The sequence below is a fragment of the Myripristis murdjan genome, chromosome 17 (assembly GCF_902150065.1).
Source record: "Myripristis murdjan chromosome 17, fMyrMur1.1, whole genome shotgun sequence".
Lineage (NCBI taxonomy): Eukaryota > Metazoa > Chordata > Actinopteri > Holocentriformes > Holocentridae > Myripristis > Myripristis murdjan.
This window is the reverse complement of record NC_043996.1, coordinates 31480338-31495760: the sequence shown is the minus strand read 5'-3', so window position 1 is coordinate 31495760 and position 15423 is coordinate 31480338. Positions and strand designations below refer to the sequence as shown.

Sequence of the window (15423 nt, the reverse complement as noted above, 5' to 3'; positions counted from 1 at the left end):
CATCCCCTGCTTTGGATGGTCCCAAAATGTCCAAGTGTCACCTTACAAAGAAGAGTATTTTTAGCGGCGTGGTTCGTGCTAGCATCTACACTCCCCTTTGAGACTATGGCTCACCCTCCCATCCCGATGAGGAAAGAGAGCAGGTTCCCTTTGGATCCTGAAGCCTTTTTTAAAAAGGGTAGGTGGAGTTTCCCCCCCTCTCCTTTCTCCAGACCTGAGTTTGGCCACAGTGGTTGGGCGTCACCTCTCTGGTCTTTGAGCTGGCAACCCCGACGGTCCTGGACCCCTTCCCCCAGTTCGACCGCAAATCGTCAACTTCCAGGCAAACTGAACTCCCAAGAGAAAGGCAAAGAAGTGTCCTTCAGATTTGAGACCCCCTTCGTCGAAACACCACAATGGATCAGCACAAGTATCGCACGGCGGGCGTCCAGGAGAAGCTGGAGATCGTCGGGGTGGAGGACGAGGCCGGGAACCCCATCAGCGCCCTGACCATCCTGTCCCTGCTGGAGCGCGTGGCCGGCATCATCGACAACGTCCAGACCTGCCAGCAGCGCATGGAGGAGCGTCAGCTGGAGCTGGAGAACAACATCAAGACCATCCAGGGGGACGTGCTGAAGCTGGCCAAGGACCACACCACCACCAGCGGCACCGTGGAGAAGCTGCTCCAGAAGACCCGCAAGGTCAGCGCCAACGTCAAGGAGGTGCGGACCCGCGTCGAGAAGCAGAACGTCCGCGTCAAGAAGGTGGAGAGCACCCAGGACGAGCTCCTGACCCGCAACAGGTTCCGCGTCGTCATCTACCAGGTAAATACATGGAGGGGTGGGCGGGGCCATTGTAAAAGATGCAACAATCTTGTGGATAAAAGTGTCGTATCTCTAACATGGCACGCAGTAGCTTCCTATTTTTAGCTTAGCCGTCATACATCAAACTCATCCACGTGGTTTGGAGACAGATTGATGAGCCAGATGTTGGCAGAATTTTCTCGACCCATGCAATCTTTAAATCCTTCAAATTAAAACATTAACCTAATCTTGAGGTGCACCACTCTCAAATGTTCAACAATGAAAAACTGATAGCATTCCAGTGGAGTTTTAATCACGATGACAGGGGGGGGGGAACGGTTTAAAAACACCCAGAACACTCTGTCCTCCAGTAAATAAGTTCAGTCGACCCAAGAAGTAGATAAAGTTTGCCCTGATAGTGGCAGCTCCGCCCGGGATGCTCAGACCGCGGGTCCCGTCCAGGTTTAGCTTTATGAGGAACTGGAGCATAATTAAGTTAAGTCTCAAAAATAGGATGGATTTATTGCCTCGGGCGATAAAAAGTGCCTATGTGTTATCTGTGCCGAGCCGAGAGAGAAAGAGAGAGAGAGAGTTCTTAACTGGAGTGAACTCTGACTCAGTTCATTAGGTGGTAGATGTGGGAGATGAGGGTGGGCAGGGTGGGGTGGGGTAGGCGGTGCGGGGGGGGTAAGTTTTAGCTCCACACTTAAGGGCTCTCTGCTGTAATGACGGCAATTTGTGGAAACTGCCCTCGTTACTTTTAGAGTGCGCACTTTCGTCCAAATTGCGGGCGACCCTGAGCGTGTCAGGTGAAGTACATAAAAAACACGGCCTTTCTCCCCAGAGTTTTATTGGAAATCTTAAACACCCCCATGACTCGGCGGGCCCACGCTCGAGTGACGTTTGGCGAGGACGCGCTTTCGGAGCGCCAAGCTCAGCGCCTCGCTCGCTGCGGTTTGGAGGAACACGTTTAATGCACACAGCGGCGTGCATTAAAAACAATGCGGTTGGTTGCGTAAACATGCTTTTCCGTGTAGTCGCGCTGCACCGTGCGCTGTCTGTCCTGACCCGAGCGGAGGCTCAGCGCTTTCACTGTCTGCGCTTTTAGAGATGGACAGACTTTATAATACGGAGTAATTGGAGGCTGACGGGGTTTTCTCCTGAGGCAGCTGGTCAGATGAAAGACAGAAAAAGACATTTCTCTGAACTCGCAGGAGTTTTAATGGTAATCAAAGACACCCCGGACGCCTCTGGAGGCGATACGAGTGAAGCTGTGATCACACAAACAGAGGCCCGGAGAGGTACAACGTTTTGAGAAACCGTCTGAATGAGGAGCAGAATCTCTTCTTTATTTAAAGCTTGGTGAAGATAAAGGAGCCAGTTCTTGTGCTGGTGACATTTTAGCAGGGATGTGCTGAGTAGTACAGTGTGTACCGACACACATGACAATGCAGGACAACAGGAACAGCACAGAAGTCACACTGATGGAGAGTTTTGAAGGCCCATACCAATGGCCAGCATTCAATATCGAAAATTCGACCATTTTCATAGCAAAAAAAGTTCAAGGATTCAGCGCATCCTGATGAATTTTGTTCTTTTCAGGGACGATGAGCCACTGAAACAGCATTTGGACCATTATGGGGCACTAAAATCCTCCACTGAAACGCAGATTAATGAAATTATTTTAGGGTTAGTTTTATTATTTCAGGGTGCTTAAGGCTGGGTGACTAAGTACATCTATTCAGCAGCAGAGAAAGGCTATAATACATCAGGACTTTAAAAAAAAAAAAAAAAAAAAAGACTTCCAAAGAACACTGTTGAGCAATAAAATGTGTAACTCCAACCCTCGCAAAATTTCACCGCAGACTGTTTTATATGACTGTGATCAAAGAGGAGCACCTGTTCTTTATGACTTCTCATTGACTGAAGCTTTCTCCAGACAGATGCACATGCATGGACGCATCACTACACGTGTGAAAAATAAAAATCTCATTAAGTAAAGCGGGGAATGAATAAATAAATTAAAATGAGAGAATAAACTTGCAGAAAAGGAACCTTGGTCATATCAGATGCACCGATATATTGATCTATCATACCGAGGATAGACATTCAGCAATCTTTATGTGTGTTTTAGCTGAGATGCTGTCCTGGTTAAGGAGGCGTCCAGACTCAGAGGAGTAATGGGAGCGCTATGTGCCTCCCTGTGCGAGCAGCTGCTGTGTATCCGTGACAGAGCGGCCTATTCTGGGAGCCGTGGCATTCATTCTCCCTCCCTGCCAGTGGACACGCAATAAACTGCTGTCAGGCGAGATCAGGCTCAGCCCGGCCGTGCTAATGTGGCAGCACATCACGCCGGCCAATGCAAAGAGAGGGGGGAGCTGTCAATCATCCTGACCGGCTCCCAGGACCGCCCCCCCCGCTGCAGCCAGAACAGCGTGAGGCCAGGAAACATGAGATAAGAGGAGATATATTCAGATAAGACAAGACGAGACAAGACAAGATGAGATAAGGCAAAATAAGACAAGACAAGCAAAGAGAAGACAAGATAAGACAAGAGAAGATAAGATAAGACAAAATGAGGGAAGACAAGATAAGTTAAGATAAGATAAGATAAAATGAGACAACATAAGATAAGACAAGATAAGACAAGAGAAGATAAGATAAGACAAAATGAGGGAAGACAAGATAAGATAAGATAAGATAAAATGAGACAACAAGATAAGACAAGACAACATAAGACAAGATAAGCAAAGATAAGATAGGATAAGATAAGACCTCATAAGAGAAGACAAGAGAGTAACAAAGTCAAATTAAGAAGAGTTAGGAAAGATAAAATAGCATGAGAGTGAGATCACTGATCAAGATAAAATAAAACGAGGCTGAGGAAGATAGGAAAATTCTAATATAAGTCTAGAAAATTAAAAGTTAAGGTAAGATAAGATGAAATGAAATGATATATCAAGTCAAGTAAAATAAAATAAAATGAGGCAATATAAGAAACCTAGGATAAAATAATGCAAGATAGATACATAAAATAATGTAAGATAAGGGGATATAAGATAAAATAAGATGGGTCAGTAAGTTAAGTCAAATTAATGTGAGTTAAAAAAAGATTGGGTGAGATAAAACAACATACAAAAGTAAGATAAGCAAAGATAAATGAATGTAAGAAGTGTTAAGATCAAATACGATAATGTCTAAGAAATTTTAAGATAAGGATAGAAAATTAAAAGATAAGATGAGGTATGTCAGGTTAAGATAAGTTAAATTAGGACATTTAAAATAAGTTAAAGCGACATGAGAGAGAAAGACAGGATGAGATAATGTGAGATAGGCTAAGATAAAAACCAATTAATGTGATAAGTACGTTAAGATAAGGAGAATTAAGATCAAATATGTCAAGGTGAGTCAAATGAAGATGGATTAAAAAAAACAGATTAAGTAAGATAAGGTAATATGAAATGACCTGAAAGTAAGGAGAGCTGGATCGAGGCCACGAAGCCTCATGAGCTGCGTCTCCAAAATTCTTCATAACCTGCAGGACTGAGAATTTTCATTAAATAAGACCAGATAAGGTGAGATAAAAAAAAAAATAAGATAATGTAAAATAAGAAAATTATACAACAAGACAAGCAAAAAAAAAAAGAAAATAAGGAAACAATTTGAATGGAAAAAGAAATAAAAAAAAAAAAACAGCAGAAATAACAGAAAATGAAAACCTGGAAATATAATACAAATAACCTTGTTATTAGCACGTCAAACAGATTGGATGGATTAGCAACACGGATTAATAAATTTACAGTTTTACAGATGACACAAACTTGTACAAATATAATATGAAACCTAATATTACTGTGTAAACCAGTGGATATTTCCAGAGAACAGTGAATAATTCTCCGAGCTCCGTGGCCCTCCCCCGGCTCTCCTTTTATTCCCCGTTTTGCCGCCATCATCCTGAATCATCATCCAGCTCTCAGGAATATTTAGTCGCCCTATTTTCAGGACGCTCTGACCTCTGACCTTTGACCTCCTGCTGCTGGTTGCCTCTAACGCAGGAACCGAGGTTTGCTCTGGTGTTTCCGTCACTGAACGATTCCTCGGCTGCTGAATGTTAAATGATAGAATATTTGGAATAATGTCGCCTTGTATTATTATTATTAGTATTATTTGTTGATACATTTTATGTCCTCCAAGACACATCAGAGGAATAAGAAATGTAGCGTTGGTTCCTGTTGGCGTCAATGCAGATAAACACACCCATCTACAGTTTTATCATATTTGTCATATTAATATCTGGGCTGATGGACGGGGCTGATGTTGGCCTTTAGACGGGAGATTTCAGCCAATCAGGTCGTCCCCTCACCGAGGCTTCTTACGCATCACGACCACAGAAAGCCAGTCTGAGAAACCGCCCATGGCTTCTGATTTGCATGTTTATTGACTCATCTCTTTATTTATTTGTTATGCTTTAAAAAAAAAAAAAAAAAAAGGGGGAAAAAGGAAATGGGTTCTTCATGTAGAGGCGGTGATGTGATAACACTCCTTCACCAGTGTGTTTTTAGTGCTTCTCCGTGTTCACAAGAGCATGCTGGGAGGGAAACTTACACATTGACCGATGTTGAATATTAACACAGAAAACAGGAATGATCGGCGTTGGCCTGTAGAAACCCGTGTTTGTCTTGTGCAAAACAGAAGTGGAGCTGTGCAGGACACACTGATAGGAATGTGATCGAGCGGCAGATCAGCGAGTCCACATGCGTGCCGACGGCCTCGGTGGAAACATGTCTTCCAAACATAATTAAATCAAATAATGGTCGGTGGGCTCCAGGCTCCGGCGGCACAATGAGTCCAGTTTGCGCTGTGGGCCCCTGCGACCGGCCCGCAGTGTCGGGTTTCCACATGACTGATCTGCTGTCGGTTATTCTGGGGCTCCGCTGGCCGCTCGGCCCCTAATATAGCCGAGCCTGCGCCTGTGATGCAGCGGTCATTTAACTTTAGCTAGGAGGCAGTAATGTTTGCCGGAGTGGCTGATCGTCGGTGGCGAGGCTGAATAATGAGAGAGGAGAGCGGGCGGTAATGGGAAAGAGACAAATGGTTGTTGTTTGGTGTGACACGGCGACTGGTCAAAACAGGACGGTAGAGGACAGAGCTTAATTTAGGGCCGAGTTAATGGGATTAGCTCGTGATATTTCTCTTGGGTGGTAATGAGCCGAGCCGCGCCGTGTCAACTTGGGTTTGTGTTTAAGAGTCAGAAAAAACACGCCGGCGCTGCTCAGGCCAGCGGCGTGCGGCCTCTCTCTGCCTCTGCCTCTCCAGCAGCTCCAGTTTGATCACATTTTGGTGTCAGATCCCCACAGCGACAGAGCGAGGCCTTCTTTCCACAGCTGCCATTTCACACCGGCGTTCAACAGGATCAGAGCATAGACCAGCATGCACTGCTGCAGCGGCCGTAGACCAGCATGCCAGCAGTGCACCCACACGGCGTGCTGGGGCTTACAGCATCAGGAGCAACTTTAGCCGTCACCTCCTCCACCTCCACCTTCACCACACCAACAGCCGACCACAACAGGTTGGCTGTTGAAAGGCATTCTGGGAAATGTAGGCAGCCGCTGAGTGAAGTAGAAGTAAATGAAAGGTCACAACAAAAAATAAATGAATAAAGTGACGACACCTTATGACAAAATAACTGAGCATCACATCTGAATGGTCACTCTGAAACTTTGCTGTTTTTCTAAATTCAGCTCAGAGCATCCTGATACCTCTGCCGCGGCGTCGCTTCTCTGTAACCATGGCAACAGAGGAAACATCAGTAGTGTGATGCTAACGTAACACAGAAACACACCGGGGCGGCTGACATGAGGACCGAGTCGGTGTTGGTACACACACCATGCAGCTGTAAATCAGCTGATCTGTTATTAAGGTTTTTGACCTCGACACAATAATAATAATAATTATAATTATAATAATAATTAAATGCAGATTCTCACCGCAGTCACAGTGAAATATGAAATCAGTCAGTGTTAATGAGTAGGCATTATGAAGCTGTTGTAATAAGTTCATGCTGTCCAGGAGTACACAACAGAGGTTTTCAGTGTGTGGTCTGGGGACCCACAGGCGTCCCTAAGGGTCTTCCAAGGGGTCCCCAGCAAAATGAGGAATCATTAAAATGCCTCAGAGAACTCAGCATTTAAAAACAACAAATATGACAATATCATTTTAAATACATTTTTCTTGCAATTCAATTTTTTCTAATTTTCTTTTTTTTCTAGCTAGTTTTGTGGTCATTTTCTTTTAATTTTCTTTACTTTTTTCTCTTTTTACTATTTTTTCTTGTGTTAGAAATTCTTTGATGTTCTGATAATTCTGGTAATCACATTTTCACACATGTTTTTGAAAGACACAGGTGAGGAACGTAGATGAGAGAAGACACGGACGTTACGTCAGAGCAGCAGCATTCCTAATTTTCATTGGTGCCAAACTCTGCTGCTGTATTTGTGCCACATTCCTGAGCGAGCGATGGCAGATTATGAGCACGGAAAATCTTAATTTGCAAGCACATGTGTCCATATTAATGTGCAGTAATACTCAGTTTTAGGAAATAGTGTTATTTATGTGTTTGCAAAATATTTCTCTCTGTGCTCAGATCTCCCATCACTCGCTCAGGAATGTGGCACAAACATGAGGCCATGTGGTGCCTGAGTTTGGATTTTGAAAACAAGAACAAAGAAGCAAATGTTTTAAAAAAATCCAATTGCATACATTATGTATTGCAGTATTAATGGAGGAAGTATAAACTGAAGATAGATGGAGGTAGATAATGGGGTTTGGGGATGACACATGTAAATGTCACAGCTGAGTTAGAATAGAAATATCACTCAGCAGCTCACAGCAGGGGTGTGGGTTCAAATCCCAGCCCAGGCCATTTGCTCTCCCTCCCTGCCTGTCCTGCCTCTCTCTGCTGTGGCTGTCAAACAAAGTTGAAATGCCTTCTACATTTCAAAAAAAAAAATCTCCATCTGAACCAGTCATTCAGTCACATCTTCAGTGTTCAAATCTGTTTTTTTTTTTTTTTTTTTTCAAACAAGGTAAAGTAAAATCCAGCAGCAGGATGAGATAATCCCACTTGTTTCTAATGCAGTTTCACATGTTCCATTAATTTTTCTGGCGTCAAGTCTAAATGTGTTTAAATGAGGCAGAATAAGGCAGATCACCCACAAGGATATGATCTGGAAACAACATTGATTAGCACTGGAAACAAGTGGAGGTATCTAATCCCACTAGCTCATTTTTTACCTTTTTACCCACTGGCATTTCTGGTACTTTTTTTTTTTTTTTTTTTACCTTGTCTGAAGAACAACACGATTGGACACTGCAGAAGAGACTGAATGACTGGAGACGTTTTGCGGCGTAAGCTCAGCTGAACGGGGAGATGGATGCACACGCAGGCTGCCTCAGCCTCAGAGCTGCAGGGAGGCGGTTTGAGCAGCTTGTGGACGGTCGCTGGGTTTCTCCGGGCCTGTAAACACGGCAGCAGGAGGTCGCTGTGGATGAAAGTCTCAGTCTGACATGTAAACGTGAGCCGAGCCAGCAGCCTCACTGCCTCTCTCTGAGCCTTTACTCTGCCAATCTCGCGCCTCCACAAGTGAAGGTTATTAATAAATGTCTTGACCCACATTCCCTGCTGGTGTAATTATTGTGTCATTCACAGTGTCTGGACGCGGTCTGATGACTCCGCCTTGATTAATGAGTGTGATCGTTGCTGGTGGCCGGATCTTAATTAGGATTAATTGGCTTTCACATCCAAAGTCACCTGTAGGGCGCAGCAGGTGCTGCTGGCCTGTGAATGATGAGAGAGGACGATTTCCCTCCAGGAACTGGCTCGTTCAATGAATTTACACTCTCACTTCCCCAGATGTGGTCATTGTAAGTCGCTCCGAATATGAGTGTCAGCCGTGTGGAAATGTAACGCAATTATAAAAGAGGAAGACAGAGTTTAAGATTGCAGCAAATGACCATGCAGTGGCTCATCGTCTAAAGCGGGAATCCTGCCCTCCGGGTGTTATTAGTCTTCTCTCTGGAAGATTTTGAAGATTCCTGTTGGAGGGATTATGAAAACCGCACACTGCCCTGAAGGATAATTGGCACCCCTGGTTAAAAAGGTTGAGCAAAAAAGGCTGTAAAAGATAAATAATACATGAAATGATAAAAGATAAAAAATTAATTCTAATCTCAGTGAAATGAAAATTGAGGGGGAAAATCCCTTTTTCAGGTGGTGCAGTTTGAAGCTGCACCAAAGAGCAAGATTTTAATGTAAAAATCCAGTCGTTTTATCAGTCTCAAACACAAAGTGGACAGCAGAGAGCAAAAAATCCTGAGTCAAACTTAAATGTTTGGTGTAATTTGGTACAAACTTATTTACTGACATCAGCACACAGGATTTCTGTTTATTGAAGTCCCTAAAATTTAAAGTTACTTCTCCTGACATGTGGAGTGGCTTCGTGCAGCTTTAAATAAGAGATTATTTTCATTACGTAGCAGAGGTTCTAACTAAAAAAAACCAGGCCGTGTCATTATTATCACCATCCGTATTGAGTTCCAGGTGTTATTCATGCCTGCGCGGCCGGCAGCTTCCTGTCTGCGGGAGTCTCAGTTACTCGTCCTCATAAATAGCAAAACTGTCCTCCTAAAAATAGCAGAAGTTGATCCCATGAAGATCCCAGATGCATTCAGAGCCCACAGGCTGCAGCTCAATCTCCAAGGAATATTGTGTGGCTGTCAGGAGCCGTGTGATGCTGATGAGTTAGCAGCTCCAGCAGCCAAACGTCAATCAATCAGTCAATCAGTCAGTCAGTCAATCAAATTTTATTGCAGTGAAATGCACGTGATGCTGGAAAAAAAGAAAAAGAAGAAAAAGTAGAAATTTAAAAATAAATGAAGGTACTAAAAGCAGTGGCAATGAAATGAAATGAAGGAGCATATGGGGTTTGAATCCCCAGATTGGTTTTCAGCATCTGAACAGGAGAACTGAACCCTGTTCTGCCGTCAGCTCTGATATCAGCATGTAGAACCTTTTTGTTCTGGGCAGCACAGGGTTCCCACCTTCTCTGTTTCATTTATTCTCATCCACTGGAGTTTTTCCACTGTTGTTCATGTTGCTTTTCCTGCCATGTGGCAGCAGATATTTTAAGATAAGTTGTCAAAAGTAGCTGTGACTGCATCACTGAGTGGGTGTGGCCCAGCAAAGTGCAACATGGCTGAATGCTTCAACCCCTAGAGGGCAGTACAGCAGAGGTTTTCTTCTGGTGTTGACTTTCACCTGCAGATGTTGACTGATGCTGCTGTGCTGTAACAGAATTTATTTTCCTCCCTGCAGGGTGAGACCCAGATCCCCTCAGTGGCTGTCACCAAGGCCCCAAAGGGGCCGGGCTTGGAGGGGCTGGAGATCGAGCCAGACTCCTACGACATCCCCGCCGACCTCTCCTCTGACGAGGAGTACATGAGCGTGGAGGAGGCCGACTCATCACGGGCTGCTCGCCTTAAGAAATCGATGATGAAGGGCACGGAGACCATCAAAGCCGCCTTCTCCAAGGAGAACATGGCCAAGACCAAGGACAACCTGGGCACCAGGTTCCACAACCTGGGCGAGAAGGTCGTCCCGCCCGAGCGCAGGGAGAAGATGCACCAGGCCGGCGAGCGGATCAAGCAGTCAGGCGAGCGGCTGAAGGAGAACATCTCAAAGAAAGCACCCACCAAGGAGTCGTTCCGTATCAAGCTGAAGAAGGAGCGGACCGTCGCCGAGGGCCAGGAGGGGGCAGAGGGCGCCGGCGAGGCCAAGGACACCGTGGCACCGGCAAAGGGTAGAAAGAGCCCGGGCGTCACCTACACTGAGGTTGTCACAGAAACCAAGAGGGAGGGTCCTGTGGAGGAGGCTGGCGCCACCCGGATAGCAGAGGATGATGGGATGGAGGAGGGTTATGGCAGGAAGTAGGTCCGCTGTGATGTGGCTGTGATGTGGCTGCGACGCAGCGAGAGACCTGAGGAGGGGGGCGGGATGTTGGAAGAAAGCTTGTAGCGCCCAGGGAAAGAGAGAAGGTCTGTGATTGGTCAATATCTGTGGTGGACATTTTTGTTATTTGTTAGAAAGTGTTAAATGGAGGAGGTTCTTGTGTTGGGTTTGGGTTCTGATCTTCCTTTTAAGACAGCAGAGTGTGAACTGGTGATGCACAAAATCGGTTTCAGGGTGAAGAGTCAAAATATCAAACATTATCTGTTGTAAAATTCTCCCTGATCATGCCATATAACCTGTTAGAATTAATAAATAATCAGAGATGAAGGTGGGATTTTTTTTTTTTTTTTTTTAAACTTTTTTAGTGAAGTTATGCACTAAGAAGAATTCAGGTCAAGAATTTTAGAGATAAAGTTCTTAAACTGGCACATAAGAACTTATCAAGATCAACTGTGGTAACTGCTTTGCATTAAGATCACAACAGCCATTCACTTATGCGTCCTGACTACTGAATTGTGGGAGTGGAAACAGGTTGTGTTGGGTCAGAAACCAGCAGGATGAAAGCTGGAGAGTTTGGGTTTATTTGCACAAAATGGCAGGAAGGAAAAGGAAGACGGCAAAAGGTGGAGGAAACTTTCAAAGGCTGATGAATGTTGATGAGAAGTTTGCATATTAATTTTAGGTCTGAATGTATAGTCTTGTACATATAGCCAAAAACAGGAACAGGAAATTGGTCAGTGCAGGCCTCAGCTGGTCTCTGAGAAGTCTGGTAAGGAAAAAAAAACAAAACAAAACAAACATAATTCTGTGAGATGGATCAACGTCAGACTGGCTTCTGTACGCTAAACAAATCCAAAGAGTTGCAATGCTCAGTTCAAGAAATTTTATAAAATGTAGAGCTATATGATAGGTGAAAACAAAGCTGCATTAGTCGCTTTTGCACCCACACGGTCCCTAAAGGTAATGACCAATGGCTAAAGGAATTCGATATGCAGATGACGTGATGCTTTATTTTATGTTGATTTCAGCTCAGAATTGTGAATTTCCAAACTTTGGCATTTGGCAAAATTGCGTCGGCTCAGGAAAAAGTCCCCCAACAACATGAAGAAACTCTGTATTTTTTACCTCCAGGCAGAAAACCAAAACTGAATGCTGTAGCTTTTAATTAACTAAATAAACACTCATGTTGGTTCAGTTATTGGGCTTTAGTGCTTTAACTATATTTTATGTCCAGTGTAAATGTAAGTAGGTATTATGTAGCTTATCTCTCTGCACTCAAGTTTTGCCTCAGCAAGAGGAAATGATAAAATGAAAATAATAATAATACTTTTCGCTTGTTACCATGAACAAAAGGCGATCAGTTTGTATTTGCTTTGACGTCACTTGAAATTAAATCAGAGAAACCAGCTCTGAAATGAAACCTGAATTTCCAGCAAAGACCTCTGAGTTTGTTGTTTCGCAGGTCAGAGCTCATTTCTAGCAAGTTCTGAGTTGAAATGAACGCAGCGTCATGCGAAAAGTACACCAAAGGGACAGGAGAGGAAACAATTGAAAATGCGGTGACTTTAAATTCATCAGTTCCTGCATGGAAACGAATGGAGAATCCCAGAGGAGATAAGATGCTTTTCTCTGTTGCGGACCCAACTTGTGTTTTTGGCTGACAACTTTAACTTTTTTAACTTTAACTTTTACATTAAACAAATCTAGTGCAGCTTCAAGTTTTTAGCTGACAGCAGTTAGCAGCACATGCCTGGCTGAATGTCTCAGAAAAGCTTTGGATTTTGCATGAACTTTATTGCAACGCGATCCTTTATGAATGAACATAATTTTGCCAAAGTAGCTCACATGGCTATGCAAAGCTTATGTGCTTTAGTTATAATATTATAGGCATTAGAAAGACTCTTTTAACTGAAAGTGAATGTGGTGGCTTTAAGGCATCAAAGCTGCATTTTTGTGTATGAATGTATCTGCTACTTGCTGCTTTCTGTCCATAGTTTCATAGTTTAATTCAGAAATAAGAAATACTATACATGTTTATAGAGACCCTTTGCTATATGTACAAAAATGCATACTTCCTGTTTGAGTTCTTACATCCTGACACGTCTCCGAATGCAGAAAATGGAATATCAGTAACAGAAATAAAATAAAAATGTATGTTGCTGCTTTGCTGCTGTGGGATAAGACAAACATGATGGTGGCTTTAAAGAAGTAAAATTTATCAGTATGTTGTTGCCCTGCAAAGCACTTAATACCTGATAAACTTTTTTTTTTTTATGTAGTAGCATCCCTAGCATTCATAACATCTGAAACTGGTGTATTTTCTTTTTTCATTTTTAATTACCAGCTCAGTTTCCATATTATGTTTTGTTGTCATTTGTATGATCATCTCCAGTCCAGTGTTAACGCTTTGTAATGAAACACAGTGTTGATTTTTGATCTGTGTTACTTGGCATGTATAAGCAGCATCGGATATTACTCATCTGTTTTGTTTTTGTATAAATAAAGTCTCTTGAAACCTGCCTGAATTCATGACCATGTGATTCTGTTTTTCCTGAACAGAGTAAAGAAAATAGAGCAGGAGCACATGGCAGCAAATTTATCCTTTTTCTCACATTGAATTAAAAATTCACAGGGTCATTTTGGAGTTGAGAGAATTACATCCTAACACTTAAAACATATTTTAGAAGGATGCTTTACAAATATTAAAATATCAAATAGCTGTTTTAATGACCTGCAGTTACTATTGGTCAAATAATTACACTTTTAGCACATTAATCAACACCAACAAAAAGGATTATGACAGTACAGAAAGCAACAAATCCTGGTACCAATTTTTTTTTTAGGAAATTAAAAGTCTATTTTTTTGTTATTTCTCTATTTCAACTGGAAAGTAGATCCGGCAGGGAGAATCAGAGGGAAACTTCTGCATAGTAACCTTGTGCCAGGAAGAAACAAACTGATGGTACTTTCATAAATAATGGCAATACATGACAAAAAAAAATGGGTACCAGGACATGTTGGTTTTTATATTGTCATAATCTTCTTTGTTGGTGTTGGTTTCTGTGCTAAAAGTGTTATTTCGGGAGCTGTTTTGTTGTGGAAGTGAATGGAGAGATACAAATGCAGTGTTGTGGATTAGCAGCCAAGGGGAGCACAGGGCAGATAATGAGGATGAGGATAAATGATGAGGATCAACCCACTGGGATCAAGGAAATGACACTTGACTTAAGAAAATTCTGGAAATCAGTTAATTAGCATTGAAATAAGCAGGATTATCTCATCTCACTGGCAGGTTTTTTTTTCTCCTGGTTTGAGGAAAGATGAAACTGAAGGACTTTTTTTTTTTTTTTTACAGTGTGTGGAGACAGAGACTCGTATCGTCTTCCCTCTCCTTCCTGTTGTCTCTCTCTCTCTCCTCCCTGCCTCCTCTCACAGAGCAGCGCTGCGATCTCATCTACGGCTCAAATTAAATCACTAACTTGATGTAGGCCCGAGCAAAACACGATCAGTCAACTGAGTCAGCAATGTCCTGAAGATTCACTTCTCCGCCAGCGCCCGTGTATAAATGAAATGCCAATCAATCTCTGGCTCTGGGGGGAATTTGCAGTGCGAGGGAGTCTTCTCTGTGTGGCCCGAGGTCAGAGCCGCAGTTTGTCAAGTGTGAATATATCGGCCCTAAGGCAAACAGCCGGGCCGCTTCCCGGCTGCTGCTGCCGCTGCTGCTGCTGCTGCTGCTGGGCACTGGACATCTCAATACAGCCCAGGACAACTGACTGGCTGCTGGCTACTGACTGACTACTGACTACTGACTGGCTACTGACTGACTACTGACTACTGACTGGCTACTGACTGACTGCTGACTACTGACTGACTGCTGGCTACTGACTGACTACTGACTAGCTGCTGGCTACTGACTGACTGACTGCTGGCTACTGACTGACTGCTGACTGACTGCTGGCTACTGACTGACTACTGACTGGCTACTGACTGACTACTGACTAGCTGCTGGCTACTGACTGACTACTGACTGGCTGCTGACTACTGACTGGCTACTGACTGACTGCTGACTACTGACTGACTGCTGGCTGCTGACTGACTACTGACTAGCTGCTGGCTACTGACTGGCTGCTGACTGGCTACTGACTGACTACTGACTAGCTGCTGGCTACTGACTGACTACTGACTGGCTGCTGACTACTGACTGGCTACTGACTGGCTGCTGACTGGCTGCTGGCTACTGACTGGCTGCTGGCTACTGACTGACTACTGACTGGCTACTGACTTACTACTGACTGACTGCTGACTGACTGCTGGCTACTGGCTACTGACTGACTGCTGGCTGCTGGCTGCTGGCTACTGACTGACTGCTGGCTACTGACTGACTGCTGGCTACTGACTGGCTGCTGGCTACTGAATGGCTGCTGACTGACTGCTGGCTACTGACTGGCTACTGACTGGCTGCTGACTACTGACTGACTGCTGGCTGCTGACTGACTACTGACTGGCTACTGACTGACTACTCACTGGCTGCTGACTGACTGCTGACTGATTGCTGGCTACTGGCTACTGACTGACTGCTGGCTGCTGGCTACTGACTGGCTACTGACTGGCTACTGACTACTGACTGGCTGCTGA

At 43.9% G+C, this 15423-nt stretch overlaps 1 protein-coding gene across 1 annotated transcript; it reads left to right on the top strand.

The window, feature by feature from the left end:
- The first annotated feature begins 395 nt into the window (after window positions 1-395).
- cavin4a (caveolae associated protein 4a) lies at window positions 396-10770 on the top strand. The gene is made up of 2 exons (XM_030074776.1): window positions 396-803; window positions 10156-10770. Exons 1-2 carry the CDS (start codon window positions 396-398, stop codon window positions 10768-10770), a joined length of 1023 nt encoding a protein of 340 aa, XP_029930636.1.
- The last annotated feature ends 4653 nt before the right edge of the window (window positions 10771-15423 follow it).